Below are 20,834 nucleotides of genomic sequence, written 5' to 3'. Positions count from 1 at the left end.
GAAAGTCCACGTGACCTCACGCTGCCCCCTGCTGTTACAAACGGAGCAGTGAAGGCTACTATCAGTTTTTATCACACCAACAGCAGTGGAGGAAGTATTCAGATCCATTTAGTAAAAGTTTGAGTACCTCACATAAAAATACTTGTCAGGGAATCAGCAGGGGTAAAATAATTATGAATATGAAACAAGTAGACGACGATAAATGGCGAATAAATTCACCTTTAATTTGAAAATGATATTCCCAAGAGACTCATCTTGAACTCATGATAACATTCAGAAATGTATAAAAGATTTATAATAAAAAGACTTCCAGCCTCTGTAACAACTTCCAAACAGTTTATTTCTCATTTTTCCACGTATGAAGTTTGAGTGATGCAGCAAAGATGAAAACAGGAGTGAAAATCTAAGACTGAATCCATGCGGCCTCCGTCAAAAACATCCCTTTAAACCAACGGTGGACATTTCAGCACAAACCTGAAATTAAACGAGCAGGATAGCAACCGTTTATAACAACAAACGAACAAACGTGAAGAAGAAAACAAAGACAGGTTTTTAATCCCCAAAACAGAGCGAGTGACAGGTGACTAAAAAAAAAACATTTAAGATTACAGGTTGTTTTTTCATTTTTAAACCTTTATTGGCAACATCAACGTGCTTGAAATGTTCCTGTTTTTATTTATTTATGAATTATTTATATGTAAACACAACACGGTCTCACTGAATTTCGTGAAATGAGCCAAAACTCTGAAATGCGTAATGAATGAAATACAATACAAATGTTAAGATTACTTATCCTCACCATGAACACACATTATCTGATAATAACACAAAGCATTTCCACACGTTTAAGTTATGAAAACTATTACAGCTAAATAAAGTTGGTGTTTTTTTGTGTTTTTTTTAAGGGTTTCAGTTCTATTGAAGTAGCTATTTTTCATGATTTCTAACTATTTAACATGCACCGAAAAAAACGTAGATTTGATTGAATAACTGTATAAAAATTCAAATATGCAAGTGGTCAAACCAGTATTACACATATACTAGCATGCACAGAATAGATTATTGGCATTCGCAAGACATTTCACTAATTTCATTAAATTTTTGAGACCAGCCTTGGAAAAAAAAAGAAAAAAAAAACTTTAAATAAAGCTTTAAAGAGCTTTTCAATAAAATCTGATCTGCATGCAAAGAGCAACGGGCAGAAGAAGAAGAGATCAGATCACACGTCATGCAAACACGTCACAAGTCTTTCGTTTCAGGTAAAAAAAAAAAAAAGGAAAAAGTATTGAGAGTATTTAAACACCGAGCGGCCATGTTGTTTTTATCCTCCTCCGCTTCGCTTCTTCCCAAGAACATAAAGATGTGACGTTCACTTCTACAGAACGTCACTGAGTTTGTTTTTTTCAAAATCCATTTACGATCTTTGTCTGCTGCCGAACTACACTAGCTTTAGTTTTTTTTTTTACTAAATCTTACGAAGAACACTCTTTTCGTACGGGAGTCCCACATGTTGTTCGACGATCAAGCTGGATTTTTTCTAAAATGTTTCCACAAAGCAAACGTGAATATATATATATATATATATACGATGAGAAATATCTGCGTGTTTACCGATTATATTTTCTTTAAAAACGTGCACGATTTCCTTGGCGCAATTCCTCTTCGCTCTTCCTCCACGAAGAGTTCGTACACGTCACGATATCGGCTAGTTTAACAAAAAACAGTGTACGTAAAGTCGTTTTTTGCGGATGACAATGACTTTCCGACATTTAAGTTATTGATAACACAAAAGAAAAATAGCAAACGGTTACGAGTCCATTGCTTAAAAAAAAAAAAAAAAGTCATGCCCAATCTCCCTCTTTTATTTTCCGACAACACGTAAAAATGAAGCCGTTCTTTCGGTGTAAAATAATGCAGCACTCCGGTAAGACGAGTGCGTTCAAATAATACAAATTACATCTCAGAAAAAAACAAAACAAAAGGACACCTGTAATTCCAACTGCATGTCGATAAATCCTCGTTGGCACTTCATGCTGCGTTTGTGTTGTTCTGAAATCAAGTAGCAATCACCGCTAACTAGCTCGCCCGCTAAAGTCGACTTTCTTTAAAGATAGACTTCCTTTGATTCTCAAAAAAAAAAACACAACACCAAAATAAATATATATAAAAAAAAAAACCCACATACCTTGAAAAACCAGTAAAACATACAGAACACACACACACACACACACGCACACACACACACACACACTCCAGCTTCCCTCCACCAAACTGAAACCGTCGCTCTGCGTTAAAAAGCCGTCTGTCAGCTTTTAAAGGTGCGACGAGTCACAGAGAGTTCCTGTTCGATAATACTTAAACGTTTGGCTTCAGAAGGCTCGGGGGGGGGGGGGGGGGGGCTGGGGGGGGGTGAAGGGGGGTTCACAGAGGAAATACTTTTCATTGAGCATTTTGTTGGACGATGTCTTCAAGCAGATCTTCAGTAAATGGAGGAAGAAAAAAAACAAAACAAAGTTGTCAGACGTCCACCACCATCTTTTTGTGAATGTCTAACCCGCCGACGACCTGCAGGGGGCACAAGAGAGCCAGGTCACATGCTTTAGTACTACAGAGAGCTAGCAAGACTCTAGCTAGAAGCAGGAATCTTTATGAATACTGTACTATTACTTTTTATGACATACTTTTACTTTTTATGACACACTATGACATATTTATGACGTACTATAAAATTATTTATTTTATGACATACTGGGTGTAATAAACTATGCCTTACCTGGAACTTTTACATTTTTTTTTAAACATTCTCTGACCGTCTACACCATTTTCAAAGTGTACTGTTTGATCTTTGACCTCTTCAGACTACGTCCTTCCTCCATGAACCTTCAAGTGAACTCAGTGTGTTCTAGCCGTGTTTTTAACTCTAAAGCTCTTCGTTGAGATAAAAAATAAAGAGACGAGGGTAAAAGGCGATAACGCAGAGTCATCGTCGATACGCACCGCACAGAACTCCTCGAAGGATATCCTGCCGTCGCCGTCTTTGTCTGCGTTGATGATGGTTTTGTCGACAATCTGTTGAAGCTGGGTGTCCTTCAGGTTGTTTCCCACCATCATCTTGAGGACCTGGAAGAGCTCCCCGTTGGATATGTAGCCGTCTTTGTCCATGTCGTAGATCCTGAAGGCAACTGAAGTCAGAGAAGCCACTGTTAGTGTTACTCAGGAGCTTCTGACCTCTGTCTACACAAATATACATATAAGATATGCAAGATACAAAACATGTGGAATGTTATTTCTTTTTTTTTCTAAATCACGCTTTTTCAAAAATCTACACGTTGAAATGTCTTTGGGTTGTCTATTTTAACTAATCCCAACGCCGGTTATCATCTCAGTCTGCTGCATCGGACCACTGTCAGCAGAGCCACATCATTTAAGAACTATAATATTAGACAAACATGAAGACATTAAGGCACAGGATAAAAGCAACACAGTTTAAACTGCCAAACTGTAGGAAGGACAGCTGACAAAAACAAAAGAAAAAAGAAATAACAGTCTTATAATCACTATAAGAGCTGACTATAGTTACATTTGTGTATTATATTAAATTAATGTGTTACTTGGATGTATTCTCTAAAAAACAGAAGATACTTGATTCAGGAAAATTCTCTCAGCTATAATCTCGGTGGTGTGAAACAGACTTGGAGCAAATAAAAACTGTTATGAATATTAAAAACATAATTAAAAGCAGTAAGAAGGGATTTCTTTGGTGTCTCATAACAAAATCATTGTATAAGTTATCAGTAGGAAATTAAGGCAGTGATTCAAGACACGACTCAGACGCTCTGCAACATACAGCTGGAGACGTGATGTGAAAATATGACCAGAGGAAAAAAAAGAAAATATGTTTTATATGAGCCGTCTGACTGGACCCAAACAAGCTTTTGTAGATTCAAAACTTTTGAATGGTGGTGTGTGAATAATAGTGATAAAAAAACACTTACAACGCAGCTTCTGCTCCTTGTCTCCTTTGACGCTGAACTGGGAGACTCCTTCGATGAACTCTGCCCGGCGACAGAAAACAACAGTTACCGGTGAAGAAAAGAAACCCGACCCCCACGCCATGATGAGTAGGAAAAACTACAATAATTACACCATGAGCCACTGACCAATACAAGATTCTTTTTTCTTTTTTTTTAAAAAAGCAGCAATAGTAGTTATTTCAGCCATGATTAATAAAAGAAACCTGATCAGAGGCCTTTTCAGGGGCAGCAGACTATCAAGCCACATCTTCCAGGCCGACATCAGTAGAATAAAACTTTCAAGAACAAAACATTTCAAAGCAAGACAGGAAATTATTTTATTTACCTTTAAAGTCGACTTCCCCGTTTCCGTCGGTGTCGAATATGTCGATGACTCGCTGAACGAGGGGATTCTGTTGAAGCTCTGGCAAGGACATAAACTCCTCCACACTCAGAGACCCGGAGTTATCTAGGTCGAGTTTCTTAAATCTCTTTCCTAGCCTCTTAATCTCATCAGCATCAACTGAAAGGAAAACAGAGAGAGAGACGGAGTCATTTAGAGTTACCGAAGCTAACCAAAGTTTCACACCACAGAGGGAGATTATTCGTACGAATGTTTTTCAACACCGGCGTCTACCGTGTGTTCTTCACGACCCGGGAGTTAAAACGACCGTGTGGTTTCTGCTTCCCGAGCTTCATGTGGAAACCGGTTCCTTGCAACGCCACCAAACTCACCGGGTTTCTTCTTCCTACCGGCCATGGTAGTTCACAGCTGATGGTGTCCTGCTGCACCAGTTCGGTTGAACCCTTTGTGCTGCCGGACCTCCTGGTGCCGCGCTCTAAGCCCCGACGCCGGGTCATGTGACACCTCTTTCAACACTAATCACTCTGCAGATACCTAGAGGGGGGGCTGGTACCTCATGGACAGTAGTCCAAGACTTAGAAGTCGTCTTAATTTTAACTAATTAAACCAACGTGTTTAAAGTCATGTGAACAACACACATTTTCATTATGTGGATGGGAAGTTAAAATTACAGCCCAATTTAAAAAAATTATTCAGACAATTTGCCTTTTTTAATTATTTCTTATCATCATCATCATTATATTGTGAATTATTATTATAATAAATAGTTTATTTATGCAGAGAGACCTTGTGATTTACAATTACTTTATTTGTTTTTCACACAAAAAAAAGAAGAAGCTTTCCCTCTGGAATGCAATAAATAAAATATGTGTTTCTTAACAAACATGTAAAGGGATCCAGTCTGTTTTAGTGCCAATTTCTAAGAGTTTTAAGCATATTTTGATGATTATCGTGATAATATGGCTTGAACTGTGGGTCATTCCATCAAATGCCTCCCACCTGACCATCTCAGAATGTACTGAAGAAATTTGAGTACAATGACACACTTGTTAATAGGACAAATCCAAAATATTAAGTCTCTACTGTCAACAGTATTCTCATGAAACCTAGTAGTTTAGACGGTTTTTGGCATCATACTCTGAAAAGCCATTTTTAAACGGCAATATCTGGAAAACTATCTCACCTGTGGCCTTCAAAATTTCTACAGTGTATATCTGTTACTAATAGCCTCCAGACCTGGAATATCAGGGGTGTAGCTCAATGATAACCTAGTATGGTAGGTACTTAAAATGTGGCTTGTTGAAATAAAGTAGTACATTTGAAGAGTGGCTGAGCTCCCATTTTTACAGATAAAAGACTTCCATCACTTCTGCCTCTATCTCTGGTGTTAGCTTAAACATTTTACAAAATATGGTTTCTCTCAGATGATTAGTTTCACAGATATTAAGGCTCAAAAATGGAAGTAAACACATCTTTGCCCAACTTCAGAGTCATATTCCAAAAAACTGACAAGTATCAGGTCCAAACTTACTGTTTTTGAAAGATCATATTCTTGTTAAAAAATCATATTAAAAAATCGGGAGGGTGTTTTGCCTCATTTTGTCGCAGTGATTTTTTAAAATCCTGATATTGGTGGGTTTTTTGTGGCCGGTTTTGGTATTGCATGTCCTAAAAGCCTACTAGTAAACATCACAGGAGGGCATTTCAAATGGGTTTTTTTTACCATTTACCAAAGACTTACATGTGACTAAATGCTACTGATAAATTTAGCCTTACGAAAACATTAAAATGTAGCACAGTTGTAGTTACAGAGGCAATAAGTCCTTGAATGTGAGTTAAACATGCTGAAAGCAGCTTTTAATGTCTTAAACCATGAACAAACATAGCATAATATTGAAGACTGTACATTTTGTCATACTTTAAGTATATAAATTACAGAACCAAATCAAATAATAATCTTAATTTGAGCATAAAGATTTTACATTACAGTAGAAAAGTCTCCAAAGTTTGATATTAAATAACAGTTTGTCTCTATGCTCACTGTGAGGGATCACACATTTTTCATCTTTTAGATCCAATTCCTTAGTCACATTCACTAATTGGGCAGTCAGTTTAGAAATAGTCTAATGTACATCTCTGCTCTGTTGTGCTCATCTTTTTTGATGGCATACATGCACCCAGTTTCTGTAGAGGGAACGTCAATCCTTGCAATGCTATGCTGTAGTGGGACATTGCACATCTTCTCTTCTTGGCCAGTAGAAACTTTTGGCAGGGCCATGTGGGTGCATGAACTGAACCAGTACATCTTCATCTTGATCTGAAACATCTCTGATACTTCCTATCCACCATTTCTGATCATAACTCACATATTGTCTCATAGTGAGCATAGAGACAAACTGTTATTCAATATCAAACTTTGGAGACTTTTCTACTGTAATGCAGCCCTTGTTAATTCTCCAAAAAAGAGCCTTGAGAATCTTACACTATGCCAACTACAGGGCACACACAAATCAGTGATTTATCGAATCAAGAATAATCAAACTATATGACTTAATAAACTAACTGAAAATGTTATGTCAAATGAAAAATGCAAAAGATAAGATAATATTATGATGATGATTTTATCCTGTGGGTAATGGGGGCGGGACTAGATAAGCCTTGGCTTCTCCCGCTTTCCCTTTCGGCCATGTGTATTTTACTATTTGAACAAAGAAGTGTGATGATGATGATTTAACTGACATGCCCGAAATAAATAAAAAAAAATTTAAAAAATCAAAACCAAATCAAATTAAGATTATTATTTGATTTGGTTCTGTAATTTATATACTTAAAGTATGACAAAATGTACAGTCTTCAATATTATGCTGTGTGTTCATGGTTTAAGACATTAAAAGCTGCTTTCACCATGTTTAACTCACATTCAAGGACTAATGTAACTACAACTGTGCTATATTTTAATGTTTTCGTGAGGCTAAATTTATCAGTAGCATTTAGTCACATGTAAGTCTTTGGTAAATGGTAAAAACACATTTGAATTGCCCTCCTCTGATGTTTACTAGTAGGCTTTTAGGACATGCAGTACCAAAACCAGCCACAAAAACCCCACCAATATCAGGATTTTAAAAAATCACTGCGACAAAATGAGGCAAAACACCCTCCCAATTTTTTAATATGATTTTAACAAGAATATGATCTTTCAAAAAAAGTAAGTTTGGACCTGATATGTGTTGTCAGTTTTTTGGAATATGGCTCTGAATTTGGGCAAAGATGTGTTTACTTCCATATTTGAGCCTTAATATCTGTGAAACTAATCATCTGAGAAAAAACATATTTTGTAGAATGTTTAAGCTAACACCAGAGATAGAGGCAGAAGTGATAGAAGTCTTTTATCTGCAAAAATGGGAGCTCAGCCACTCTTCAAATGTACTACTTTATTTCAACAAGCCACATTTTAAGTACTTACCATACTAGGTTATCATTGAGCTACACCCCTGATATTCAATGTCTGGAGGCTATTAGTAACAGATGTACACTGTAGAAATGTTGAAGGTCACAGGTGAGATAGTTTTCCAGATATTGCCGTTTAAAAATGGCTTTTCAGAGCATGATGCCAAAAACCGTCTAAACTACCCTTCATTCAATGATGTTTCATAAGAAAACTATTGACAGTAGAGACCTAATATTTTGGATTTGTCCTATTAACAAGTGTGTCTTTGTACTTGAATTTTTTCAGGACATTCTGAGATGGTCAGGTGGGAAGATTTGATGAAATTACACGGAATGACCCCTGTTTAAAAGAAAATAACTTAGGTTTTGTATGATCTTTCAAAGTCAAATTAACTTCTTCATGTCTGACCACTTCGCTGCACCACAGTGACAACAAACAGCCTTCATGTAGACTGACCTGTTATGACACAGAACGACCACTAGATGGATCCCAACACAAAGGAATGAGGAGCCCAAAGTCACCGTAGTGGGAGTGAACACACTTCTCGGTCACTTATGGGGTAATCACTCAAAAACAGGAAGGAAACAACGCCTCGTCAGCAGAGCTGCAGTAAGAGGCGGAGCAACGTCACACTCCAGAAACGAAAGTTAAGTTGGTCAGAGCGGCAGCAACGCAGCAGTCGAGACTAACCTCCGTTTCTTTATAAGAAAACAAGATTCAAAGTGACGTCATCACATCTTTCTCAAACACGGGTGAGTACAGCTGCTAATATTGACTCTTTAAACAACCAGTAGAACATAAACATTCAGCTCGACTCGGCAGGAAGTTCCTCTCTCTTCATGTTACTATGTGAAACCGTTCACCGTGTAACTGGCCGTTTGTCCACAGACCCACTGTCAGTTGTCGGGACTTCAGTGACTTGAATCTCTTTGGTCTAGTCTCACTCCTACATTCGTTGCTATTATTTCGGCTTCCTACCTGCTACTTCCTTGAGCCATTTCACATTAAAAGCACCATCAGTGGGAAGCTCTTAATGGGAAGCAGCCAGAGGAAATGCAATGCGTTGGTCAAAAAAACAAAAACAAAACAGTTGGTCAGCATATTTTAAATAATCTCGGTTGTTTTTTGATGCCAATGACTTCCCAATATCATACGTTATACTTAAAATAACCGTAATCATGCATGTTTCTTGTCTGTGTCTTCTGTCCTGGTGTGCGTGTGTGGGTGTGTGTGTGTGTGTGTGTGTGTGTGGGTGGGGTTGGGTGAAAACATTTTTTATCCTGTGTTGTCTAACTTTCTTATTGTCTTCTGTATAAGTGTATTAGACATACTGTATAGCGCAGAATTATTTTCAGCAAGGACAAATATCTATCTCTCTATCTTTTTTAATAAAAAGGTATCATACGCAACGATTTCCTAGAAACAATGCATGGACAGATACAAAAATAATCCCTCTGAATCATCAGGTATGAGCCACTACAAGTTTGAGGTGTTGTCTGTATCTGCAGAGACTGCAGCCCCTCTGCCTCCATCTTCTATCTTCTTATTATTTTGCTGTGTTCGGGACTCTCCAGCAGGAGAACACGGACCGAGCTGTAACCTCCACCCAATGAGGAGGGTTGCAGCCCATTCTCATTCCCAGTGTGACTATTATGCCTTTAAATAAGTAATCAAACCTATTTTAAATGAACCGTTTTTCTTTTCTTTCACACTAGGTGTGTAGATATGGCTTCTGCAAACTATCCACATTCTGAAGATCAGTTTCTGTGCTCCATCTGTCTGGATTTGTTAACCTTTCCAGTCACCACATCATGTGGACACAACTTCTGCAAAACCTGCATAGATATGTACTGGAATACTAAAAACCAGTACCTGTGTCCCATGTGTAAGAAGGTTTTTAACCCGAGACCTGAGCTGCACGTCAACACGTTCATCTCTGAGATGGTTGCTCAGTTCAGACAGTCAGCTCCACAGAAAGCCAGCAGCAGCAGATCAGAGCAGCAGGAGGCCAAACCAGGAGAAGTTCCCTGTGACGTCTGCACTGGATCCAGACTGAAGGCCCTGAAGTCCTGCCTGGTGTGTCTGGTCTCCTACTGTGAGACTCACCTGGAGCCTCATCTGACCATGTCAGGCCTGAAAAGACACCAGCTGATCGACCCTGTGGAGAACCTGGAAGGCAGGATGTGTAGGAAGCACGATAAACCTCTGGAGCTGTTCTGTAAGACCGACCAGACATGTGTCTGCATGCTCTGCAGCGTTTTAGACCACAAGACACACGAGTTTGTTCCTCTGAAAGAAGAATATGAAGACAAGAAGGCAGAGCTGGGGAAGACAGAGGCTGAAGCTCAGCAGATGATCCAGAAGAGACGACTGAAGATTCAGGAGATCAAACGCTCAGTCGACCTCAGTGAGCAAGATGCAGACAGAGTGATAGCAGAAGGTGTTCAGGTCTTCACTGGTCTGATGGAGTCTGTTCAGAGAGTCCAGAATGAGTTCATCAAAACTATAGAAGAGAAGCAGAGAACGACACAGAAACAGGCTGAAGGCTTCATCAAAGAGCTGGAACAGGAAATCTCTGAGCTGAAGAAGAGAAGCACTGAGGTGGAGAAGGTCTCACTCTCTGAAGACCACGTCCTCCTCCTCCAAAGCTTCCCGTCCCTGAAAGCTGCTCCACCCACCAAGGACTGGACAGAGGTCAGAGTTCGTCCACCATCATATGAGGGGACTGTGGTGAAAGCTGTGGCCCAGCTGGAGGAGACGCTCAGTACAGAGATGAAGAAGCTGGTTGAGTCTGAGCTGAAGAGGGTCCAGGTCTATGCAGTAGATGTGACTCTTGATCCTGATACAGCACATCCTGAACTCAATCTGTCTCATGATGGAAAAGAAGTTAGTAATGATGGTGTTTGGAAGAATCTCCCCGACAACCCAGAGAGATTTTCTGATTGTATTTGTGTCTTAGCAAAGCAGAGTTTCTCTTCAGGCAGATTCTACTTTGAGGTTCAAGTTGAAGGAAAGACGGAATGGGATCTTGGAGTGGCCAGAGAGTCCATCAACAGGAAGGAGAGAATCCAGCCGAGCCCTCAGGAAGGTTATTGGACGATATGTTTGGAAAATGGAAATGAGTTCTACGCTCTTGCTGGCCCTCTGGTCCTTCTCTCTCTGAAGTCTCGGCCTCAGAAGGTGGGGGTGTTTGTGGATTATGAGGAGGGTCTGGTCTCCTTCTATGACGTAGATGCTGCAGCTCTTATCTACTCCTTTACTGGCTGCTCCTTCACTGACAAACTCCTCCCACTCTTCAATCCTGGTCTTAATGAAGGTGGTAAAAACTCTGCACCTCTGATCATCGGCCATGTCAGAGTAAGACTTTTTTTTTCCATTACATGTATCCCATGCATTATATTTATATTATCATCAGATCATGACACCCAGGTCGTGTGGAGAATATCCATTTAAACCTCCGTTAAACTCACAGACATTCTTTTTCATTTACAGGGTCGCAGGGGTCTGGGGCCTGTCCGTCCAGACGTTGGGCCTTTCAGCCTGAGCAGCATGCCGTTTCACAATGACAGAGGCGTTAGAGGGGGAAGGAATTTGGAAAAGCGTGGTTCCAGAGCCGCACATCAAGAGGAGCCAGTTGAGGTGGCTCGGGCATCTGTACCGGATGCCCCCTGGACGCCTCCCTCAGGAGGTGTTCCAGGCATGCCCCACTGGGAGGAGACCCCGAGGAAGACCCATGACACGCTGGAGGGACTATGTCGCCCGGCTGGCCTGGGAACGCCTTGGGGTCCTCCCGGAGGAGCTAGAGGAAGTGTCCGGGGAGAGGCAAGTCTGGGCGTCCTTGCTCAGGCAGCTGCCCGGCCCTGGATAAGCGGAAGACAATGGATGGATGGATGGAGGGGTGGTTCCAGAGGTCTGAATGCCTTGCATGCTCCAGTCCACAGAGAGAGGCACAGTGGTTTAAACCCGGGACCCCCTTCCATGGAGGAAACAGTGCTTCGCCACAAATTTACAATACCCCCAAAAAGATTAAGTAAATAAAATAAAAAAAGCTACAATATATCTTTATCTTATTTTTTGCCATTTGATGTGAGGCCACAGCAAACATATTGCCAAATAGGGTTGGGTTGATTTCTGTTTTCACCAGTTCTGTGTCCATGCTAAACCAGTTGCATCCATGTTGACTGGCCTTCAGTCTTCTTCTTCGCTGCAAGTACTTGCAAGACAAAAAAAAATGACGACCCTCTCGTAAAAGAGATGCCTCCACAGTGCCTCTAGTGCCCAAAAAAAGATCCACAGCGTTTCTTTAAATGCAAGTCAGTGGCTGAGTGTGTAACAGTGAGAGGCTCTGATTTTAACCGGGAATGCAGCTGCTGAGCCTGAAAGAAAAGAAGGGCGGCGAGCCGAGGCGTGGCGGCATCGGGAACCCCCATAAATATCCCTTAGCAGGCAAAGTCCGTCAGTTGACCTCGCCAAATACACTGGCGAGGTTTAGTGAGACGCCCGAGGGCTTGCTGGTGGGACTTCCTCCTACAAGGCAAGACCCCAAAGTCAACTGCGGTAAGCGGAGACACCTGTGTGAACCGCTGCTTCAGTCAACGGGGTCGGGTCTCGCTCGCACATTAGTAAACCCAAAGATTTGGTATCGACTTTCCAGGTCAGGAGGTTCAAGGAAAGGCTGGGCAGTTTTCTGAGTTTAGAGGTCAAAGACGGAGGACAGGTCACAAGTGTTACCTGGGTCCACCCCTTCAGTCTTTAACACCCTTTTTAACAGCTCGTTAGGACCCCCCCACGACTCCAGCAACAGCTGATGTAATGTTCAGCTTATAGTACCGCGCTCCTGAAGGGGGGGTGCTTTTCAAAAGGTAGGTCCAGGCATCAGTCATTATTTTCTAATTAAGCTTCAAGCTCTCCTCTGTGGAGTTAAGGGGGGGGGGGGGGGGGGGGGTTGGTGTCAGTGCAAAGCTCCCAACTAATTAAAACTGGGATATTGTCGTGACTAAAAATAAACGAGGTTTTCCCCGCAGCCCTGACACTGACCTTTACAGAGGGATGAGGCATTTTTAGCCTCGGAGTGTTGGGTGTGTTTGGACTGCCAGCAGAGGCCTGCGGAGGAAGGTGCAGCATGTGGCGACGTTCACATCCATCACCGTCCGCCACCATCGTATCTCAGAGTCTGTGTGAACATGTCCGAAATCTCCCCCTGCCTAGGGTACTCAGACTTCAGTACCAAAACCTGTCCAGCGGACATAATTGGCTGCTAATGCTTCCTTAGGTTAGTTTTTTAAATCTTTTTTTTCCTTTGTTTATTTTGATTAGACACATGGATAGCCAAACGTCCCGCCACACCGTCTGGCTCAAGTTGGGCTTGGAAAGTGAAAGTGAAAATGTCTTGCGACTTCTCGGGCCGTGAGCTTAGTGCTTGCTGCGATCCCCCTTCAGGGTTTGACGGAGCCCATTGTTCCCAGCACGATGTTAACCGGGGCCGGATATCCTCAGTGGATTGTGGGCAATCCACCAGACCACACGATCAAAAACAATATTATGCACTGAATCTGATGTTTGACTTGGTTGTGTTTATTCTGTTGAATTAATAAAACATGTTTGGGGAAAACTGTGTTTGTACTCACTTTTTTAAAAATATAATTCTGTACTTTATCAATAACAATACTGAAAAAAAGAAAAAAAAAAAAGGAATGGTATATATATTCAATGTTCCTGCATATTTAAAAGTGTGTTTCACGGTATAAGAATGCAAATTCATCATAGCTTGACTCAGAAAATGCTTCCAGTTAAGACTAAAAAGGAGTGTTTGTCCTCCAAATGGATTCATCAAAAAATAAATCCACACCCAAAAATGTTTTACTGCTTTGCTTTAGCTCAGAATGTCACCAGCATGTTTTAATATTCAAAATAAATATATAAAAACGTAGCTACTGCGTAAACACAACAACTGAAAAGAATGAATCCTACTTACAGTGCGAGCACATGTCCAGGGCATAACTGGCTTCATTTCCCTGAAAGAGAGAGAATATTTACAATCAAACATCAATAAATGCTTACACATTCAGAAATATGGTTAAAAACAGGAAATTCGTTGTCATTTATACTAAAAAAGGGGCAAATCTGTAAAATCAACTCAAATGAAAAAGGTGAACTATTCTGCTTCCTGTGTTCTGTTCTTAGCCGATTGTTGGTGCTCTTCATTATGCATGAGCGACAGAATGATCTGGACTCTGAAAACTAGGCCAGCGTGCCGCCTTGATTTGCCTCGTCTCATCTCTCGAGGACTTGAATCAGGCTGCAGCTTTCCTCCTCAACTGGTATCGAGAGCCACATTATCTCTAAATCAAATAAAACGGGTCGTTTATTCTGCCTTCCTTAACGCCATAAACACAATCTCATCCGAGGTTTCATGTTAAACATCGCTGACTTTAGGGATACCGCTCACTTTCCGAGTCTGCTGAAAAAGGTTATTAAAGTATTTTAATGCAGTTAAATACTCTGTCCGCACCCAGAGGTTTTTGTCAGATCTCTTCTTTATTAGTTGGCTTCCTTCTCTGTTGCAAAATGTGATTTTATTATTGACAAGTAGGTTTGAGAGGTTTGTGAAGCTGACGGGTGAACAAGTCACAACAAATGTATTAGCCTCGCCTTTATGGTCTGCAATCAGTGTTGGAGGGAAGTAATCAGATTCTTTATTGAAGTAGAAGTATTAATATCACATTAAAAAAATACTTTAACAAGCTCAATCCCTCTATGGAAAATACTACTTGAGTAAACATATGTAAGCAGTATTAAAACTCCTCAAAGTGGAAAAATGTTAAACTAATAAACTGAATAAATGATTTTCAAAATACTGATTATTTTTACCTGTTGATAGATTAATCAATTAATAATTTAGCCCTAAAATCTGCTGTGACATAGATTATTTTCAACTAGAGGCATTGCGTGGTTTGAATCTTGAACACATGCCAGAATATTGCAGAATTACAGCTAAAACCCAACGTAGTTCCATAAAGACCATTTTGTTTTCCTCAATCAGTTTCACTCCAGATTTAATTATTCCGTCTGTCGGCCGACCGAAGAGCTGGTTTGGTTCCTTTGAATGCCGTGCCAGCCGCTCCAACATTCCTCCTCCCTCCTCAGGGGAAGTCCACATGCAGAGGTCTGTGCCAGCTTGCCGTCTGACACCGAGGCCAACACAGACTTGGCTCTGATCGCAGGCGTCACATGGTCCTCGTACACTACATGGGGTTTCCTTTCTACCTTGTACTTGTGAGCTCCTCATGACATTAATATTTGGTGGATGCGGTGGTGCCTTAAAGGACCAATACCACTGTTTGAAAGTAAATATTGACAACATCGGCCACCTATTTAACATAAATCTCTACCATGATTACCAAAGTTGCTTAATTTTTTGGAAATTGCGAGACAGTTTGTTTACGTTTTGTCCGTATTCAATAATCGTCAAGCTTCATTAACACAACGTTAAAATCCTCCTTCTAGCTTAAATTCAATGATAAATATCCCTATTTAACTGCTCTGAGGGGTCTTTGTCTCTTTCTGCCCTTCTAATTGTCTGTTTGAACCATCATGCAGCTTCTTTTTTTCTGCATGTACACAACAACCTCTATATGTCAGGAGTACATTCTGCAACCTAAAAGCACAAATTTGATTTAAAAAAATGAAAAGGTATTCCTTTTCAGCGAGCTGACAGAATCAAACTTTTGTGGCAGGAAAATGCAAACTTGACAACGGTGGAGTCCATTAAATAAATCACCGCACTCCTGAGGCAGCGCGGAGTGTAACAGCATTAACAGCATTAAGTGATTGCAGCTGGATCACAACCAAGGATCTCCACAGCAGACGCAGACCATTTACCAGCCACACTCAGCTACTACTTAGAAATCCAAATGTCTGCATCGAAAAAATGACTATTCAAGTCTAGTTTCACTTCCCATTTTGCATGCTCCGGTTTAATTCAGGGTCTCACTTAATGCAGATCCACTACATCCTCACCCTGTCTTCTACGCCTCCGCCTGCGTTCAGTCGATGCTTTGCTGCACCAACATCCATCACAAACCAGCCAGTATTAAATTCATGTTGCAACGACAATACAAATATGATATAGGAGTAGCTGACCATTATTTTTATTTTATTTTTTTTAAATGGCAGATATCTGAAGGCCTCCCGGTGAAGCAGGACCAGGAAAATCCCACGTTCAAAGAGTCTGGTATCATGATGTGTTCAAATGTAATCTGGAAAAAGGAGATGTTTTCATGCCAATAGAAAATAAGATATTAGTGAATGAATTATCCCCGTGTCTAACTTCCTAACACAAACAGTAGCAGCTCAAATCAAAGAATTTCAATAAAATCATACTCTTATTTCATATTCATTTGAATTGTGTTTTATACAACTATAGATGGCAACAAAAAGAGTTAGGATAACATCTATCATTTTTGACGGATTACAGACTTCAGTACAGTTGAAATTATTTTTCCTAACAGTTCCAGGATGGTGGTTTAGTTCTTGGGAAGAAAATAAAAAAAATCAGCAGGTCAGCCATTTAAGAAAATGGGAATCGGCCAATAAAAACATTATAAATTGCCATTTCCTCTGGTCACATGAACCTGCACCACACCTCCGAAAACTGCAGCTGTCGAAAAGAAGTCTACTCAAACACAATGAACGCGTTGAAAATGAAGAAAAAACATAACCAGTATTACACTGCGAATGCTAACAGCTAAGCAGGCAAGCTAATCGGGTCAATCACACCACCAAGAGGAATTAGCTTATGAATCTGACCTACAATCAAGCATGTGCCTGTGTATTTAGGGACGGTGGACGGTAACCCCACCTCAGCCTCGGTTTATCTGCCGCATGATTTAGATCTCTGACATGAATCTGAGTGACACTGCTTCACGGCGTAAACGACAGTTAAGCTGCTGGTGCTGCAACCGGACGGCGTCCGATAGGAATATCAAACTGCTGACCGCCGCTCCGGTCGGGACAAAAACAAAAAGATATCAACTGTCGTATCGACTACACAAAAATGCTTGGTTGGGGTTTTTTTCTGGGTTTCTTTGAATCCCTTGTGGACATGAAAAGATGACAAAAGAATTTGCACCACACAGACTTTTGAGGCCAGACTGGAAAGTGAAAAGCCACATTCAGCTGGTTAAATCTCAAAATGCATAATGACGTGGGATTCACACGTTTAAGACATGTTCGGAAATCATATTAAAAATGCCGGAAAAAACTGTTCTTCCTTCTCCTGTTCCAGTCAGAAATAGGCTTGGGGATGCCTATTTTTTCATGACGTGAAATTTTTCTATCATCCCATGCGTAGTTATAACATTGCGTGACTTCGTACACGCTCTCTCTCGACCATCATCGTTAGCGTGATCAGTGGTGGCAACAGACTGGCAGTTAAATAATCGTGGCTGTAAACTACTTTTTGTAGTTGGAGGAAGACTGAACCCCCCCTGAAAACAAAGTCCTGTCCACTACAACACATCACATCGATACAGCATCAAAGAGCGCAGCAGCGTCTGCATTTATATTTATTGAAAATCATCCCCTCGCGATTTCTAAGTATACTTGTATGCCGTTGCCATAACGATGCCGTTATATCGCGTTAAGTCAGCCAACAAAAAAAACTGTTGAGCGCCAAATAGTGTGCATTAGTGGGACGGACGGTCTGATTTGTCTGACTTCCCTGAATGCCGCAAAAATACTTAATGGATTATCCTGGCAAAATAAAGTATAATTCAATTAACTGAAAATCATCACTGTTGTATTCATAATGAGTGATCACAAAAGGCAAACTTCACATTGTTTTTTGTAAAGCTTGGCTTTCCCTTATTTTGAAATTGATCCTAAAACACTGCTCAAACCAGCGGTTTGGTGTGCACCAACGGAGAGAGAGAGAGAGAGAAAAAAGATGTGTTTTCAAATTCAGCTGCCTCAGTGTGGGTGTATTCTTACTCGTGGCAGAACTAGGGTAATCATTTTCCACACAATTTTAGATTCATCAATCCATTTTTAATTCACATTAAGATTTGAACTCTAAAAAAAAGGGAAGCACTCGCCGGCGGCGTGTGAGCGTTACGACATACACCAGCGGGCCTTTTTCCCCGGCGTCGACGACGCACGAATCCTCCACAAAAAAAAAAGAAAATCTGATCACATTTGCTTCCTGGAATGGCACATCCCAGATACTTTGTCTGTTAGTGTGATGTAACGTGGCCAGCGTGTGTGTGTTGCACTGACAATAATAACCGTTGCCTGCCTCCACAAACCTTCACTGCTTCACCAACTTGGTTAGTCCTTCAAAGTCCGACCTTAGCTGTCTACCTTGGGATGATTTGGTTCTGTGTAACATCATAAGAAGGATTTCATATTGAATCTAAGAAGGCTTAACAAAGGATTAGGAAGGACTAGAAGCAACCAGGTTTCTCTGTGCAGGTGCTTTGTGGCTTCTGATTTAATGTTTTGGAAGAATTAATGCTTAAAACATCTGTATTTAACATTGTGAGCATTGATACAGCAACAAACGACTATCTCTATGTAAAGATATAATGGAGTGAATGTCTATCTGAGCAGAGATTGAAGTAGCTCTCTCCCTCCGTGTGTGTTGTTATCCAAGCTTCTCCTTGCTTTATTTACATTTACATGTTGTTTACGTGGTTTAATTATTATGTTACATTTACATTACAGAAATTTCTAAGATTTATTTGTTTATTCATTTTTTATTCACTACATGCCAGTATTTGAGTGGCTTAACTGTTCGAGCACAAATAATGGTCAATGAGCAACTGTTGAATGTTAATCATTTTCTAAATAAATTGACAAAAGCAGTTATTTTCTGCATGTTGACGTGCTCCCAATGCAGCCTTTTGCACCTTTAAAACCGTCACTAAGCCGGATACCACGTAAACGTCTCCAGGAACTCTAATCCCTCTCCCTCTCTCTCTCCCTCTCCACACATTCCGTCTATTTATTTCCTTTTAATTTCAGGCAAAAAATAAATGTATTAAACTGTTGAGAAACAATTCACATTTTGCCTTAAAATTACTTCAAAGCATTTGCATTAACAAGATGGTGCCCTCTGGTAAATGTCTAAATAAAATATTAAATCATGCTGAAGGTGTGTGTAATAATATAAGAAACTATAATAAATATGACTTAAGGTTATACTTTTACTCAGGTAAAATTCTGAATGCAGTACTTTGTCTTGTAACAGAGTACTTCTACAGTGTGGCATTACTTCGTTTACCCAAGAACAAGATCTGAGTACTTCCTCCGCCACCAAATCGCTGCCAAAATAAGATGCATACGTTTGAATTTTAAGGATGTTGGTGGGACAAAACAAGAAATAAAATACTATTGTTTAACCGTCTGCAGCGATGTTTGCACTACCATAACTGGCAAAATACTAATAATGACAATTAACTTTAGTTGTAGTGCTAGTTATTATATGAAAGATGATGATGAGCTTTTATTTTGATTTATTCTTTGATGTTACGACACTTCCGCCGTTGCCGTGTTGCGCACTTGACGCACCTCCAGCTAGCTTAGCTAGGTTAGCTAGCTAGCTGCTAGCAAAACCGTATTAGTATTTCTGTACGTTATTTCATCGCCACCTAACTAGCCTTGTGACCGTATTACAGCGAGCCACCGCATCGACGTTACGTTATACGTGGACGGGTGACAACGCGTCAGTCGGAAGAAGCATAAATAACAACAATATTAAAACAATACTGACATAAACAAAAAAACGTCCCCATTTTTTTCTAATGTCAGCACTGTGCTAACGTTAGCTAGGTTAGCCTGGGGTTGCTAGTTCTGAAGCTAACAGGGCAGTCGAAGGAGGAGAAGCTCGGGTTTTTTATTTTTTATTTTAGCAAACTGACATAATTTTGAAAAGAAAAATGAAGGAGATATTTTTCTTACCATTTTTGCCGCGGGAGGGGGGTCTGCAGCTGCTCGGGGGGAGAGTGATTTAAAGCTCCGTTGACGGCTCGACGCGGTCGGATAAACACGACGTTTCAGCGAGGGTTTCTGACTTTTAACGGGGAGATACCGACCACCGGCTGTCCCGACTTTACGGTTTCTGACAGCGGGGGAAGAGATTCACTGCAGCGCCAGCAGATAGAGCCGCAGAGGGGGAGAGAGAGGAGCTGGTGGTATGGAGAGAGAGAGAGAGAGAGAGAGGGAGGGGGAGGGAGGGAGGAGTGGAAGGTGCAAACCGAAGCTCGTCTATAAATCAGAGGAATCACTCTATTAACACATATTGAATCACAAATAGGAGGATGGGGGAAAAAGTAGGGGTGGGCCAAAAAATCAATTCATGTAAAAATCGCGATTATTATCTTCTAAGATTCAAAAAAAAATTTTTTTTAAATGTATACTTAAAGTGTGTGCAATTGTGCCCCTTATTTCCCTTTATTTATATTATTTTTGTATTTCTTTGTATGTTTTTTATTCTATTTTGTATTTTGCGCTGCTCTGTTCTTTGCAATAATAATAAAGGATTATTTTATCTTAACTGAAATTAACGATGAATTAATGTAATCTCATGTTAGAACTTTTCATTTTTTTAAAAGTAGTATTTGTTTTTTGAAAAGCTATAATAAATTGCATTCCTTTCTCTTTGGAAACTGTGGACATTGGGGTCACTACAGAGCCTCGTGGATCAGCTGGAAATCGCAACCGTGACATTATTTGCCTGGAAACTATTTTCTCAGGTTGAAATTATTATTTTTTTTTTTTTATTTGGGCAGAGTGACTCATTATCTTAAACGCAGACAATCTTTGGAGAGAATGTACAGCACATCCAGGGTTTTCTCTCTATCTCTGGAGCTCATCGTTGCTGAGGAAGAAAAACATCACAGATCCCAATGATACTCATCCTGTTTTCATCACAGCACAATCCTGTTGTACACCTAAATGAAGCCTGACCTTTTTCTTTTTGCATTTTCCCCTACATTTAGTGCCGACATCA

General features: G+C 40.4%; 2 protein-coding genes across 3 annotated transcripts; one reads left to right on the top strand and one right to left on the bottom strand.

Moving 5' to 3' along the window:
* Window positions 1-314: 314 nt before the first annotated feature.
* ppp3r1b (protein phosphatase 3 (formerly 2B), regulatory s1ubunit B, alpha isoform, b) lies at window positions 315-19,979 on the bottom strand. Its single transcript, XM_084005556.1, has 6 exons — window positions 19,784-19,979; window positions 13,800-13,839; window positions 4,360-4,536; window positions 3,996-4,055; window positions 2,998-3,182; window positions 315-2,565 (listed from the first exon to the last, which is right to left on the bottom strand). Exons 1-6 carry the CDS (start codon window positions 19,784-19,786, stop codon window positions 2,518-2,520), a joined length of 513 nt encoding a protein of 170 aa, XP_083861682.1. The 5' UTR covers window positions 19,787-19,979; the 3' UTR covers window positions 315-2,517.
* LOC311011263 (E3 ubiquitin-protein ligase TRIM39-like) lies at window positions 8,196-13,583 on the top strand. 2 transcript variants are annotated; one of them, XM_084006102.1, is made up of 3 exons: window positions 8,196-8,577; window positions 9,541-11,182; window positions 11,318-13,583. In XM_084006102.1, the coding sequence occupies exons 2-3, from the start codon at window positions 9,551-9,553 to the stop codon at window positions 11,861-11,863; spliced, it is 2,178 nt and encodes a 725-aa protein (XP_083862228.1). In that variant the 5' UTR covers window positions 8,196-8,577; window positions 9,541-9,550; the 3' UTR covers window positions 11,864-13,583. The 2 variants fall into 2 exon arrangements, with proteins under 2 accessions (XP_083862228.1, XP_083862229.1); XM_084006103.1 differs by lacking the exon at window positions 8,196-8,577 and having other exon boundaries at window positions 8,745-11,182.
* Window positions 19,980-20,834: the final 855 nt, after the last annotated feature.

The sequence above is a fragment of the Eutrigla gurnardus genome (genome assembly GCF_963514095.1).
Source record: "Eutrigla gurnardus genome assembly, chromosome: 3".
Lineage (NCBI taxonomy): Eukaryota > Metazoa > Chordata > Actinopteri > Perciformes > Triglidae > Eutrigla > Eutrigla gurnardus.
This window is presented reverse-complemented; position numbering and strand designations above follow the sequence as displayed.

Coding starts and splice junctions, on each gene's coding strand:
- LOC311011263 (XM_084006102.1), top strand. CDS start 9,551: ATGGCTTCTGCAAACTATCCACATTCTGAAGATCAGTTTCTGTGCTCC. Junction 11,183..11,317: donor TGATCATCGGCCATGTCAGA/GTAAGACTTTTT, acceptor TTTCATTTACAG/GGTCGCAGGGGTCTGGGGCC.
- ppp3r1b (XM_084005556.1), bottom strand. Junction 4,537..13,799: donor CCTGGACATGTGCTCGCACT/GTAAGTAGGATT, acceptor TTTTCCTTTCAG/TTGATGCTGATGAGATTAAG. Junction 3,183..3,995: donor CAAGGAGCAGAAGCTGCGTT/GTAAGTGTTTTT, acceptor CTCTGACTTCAG/TTGCCTTCAGGATCTACGAC.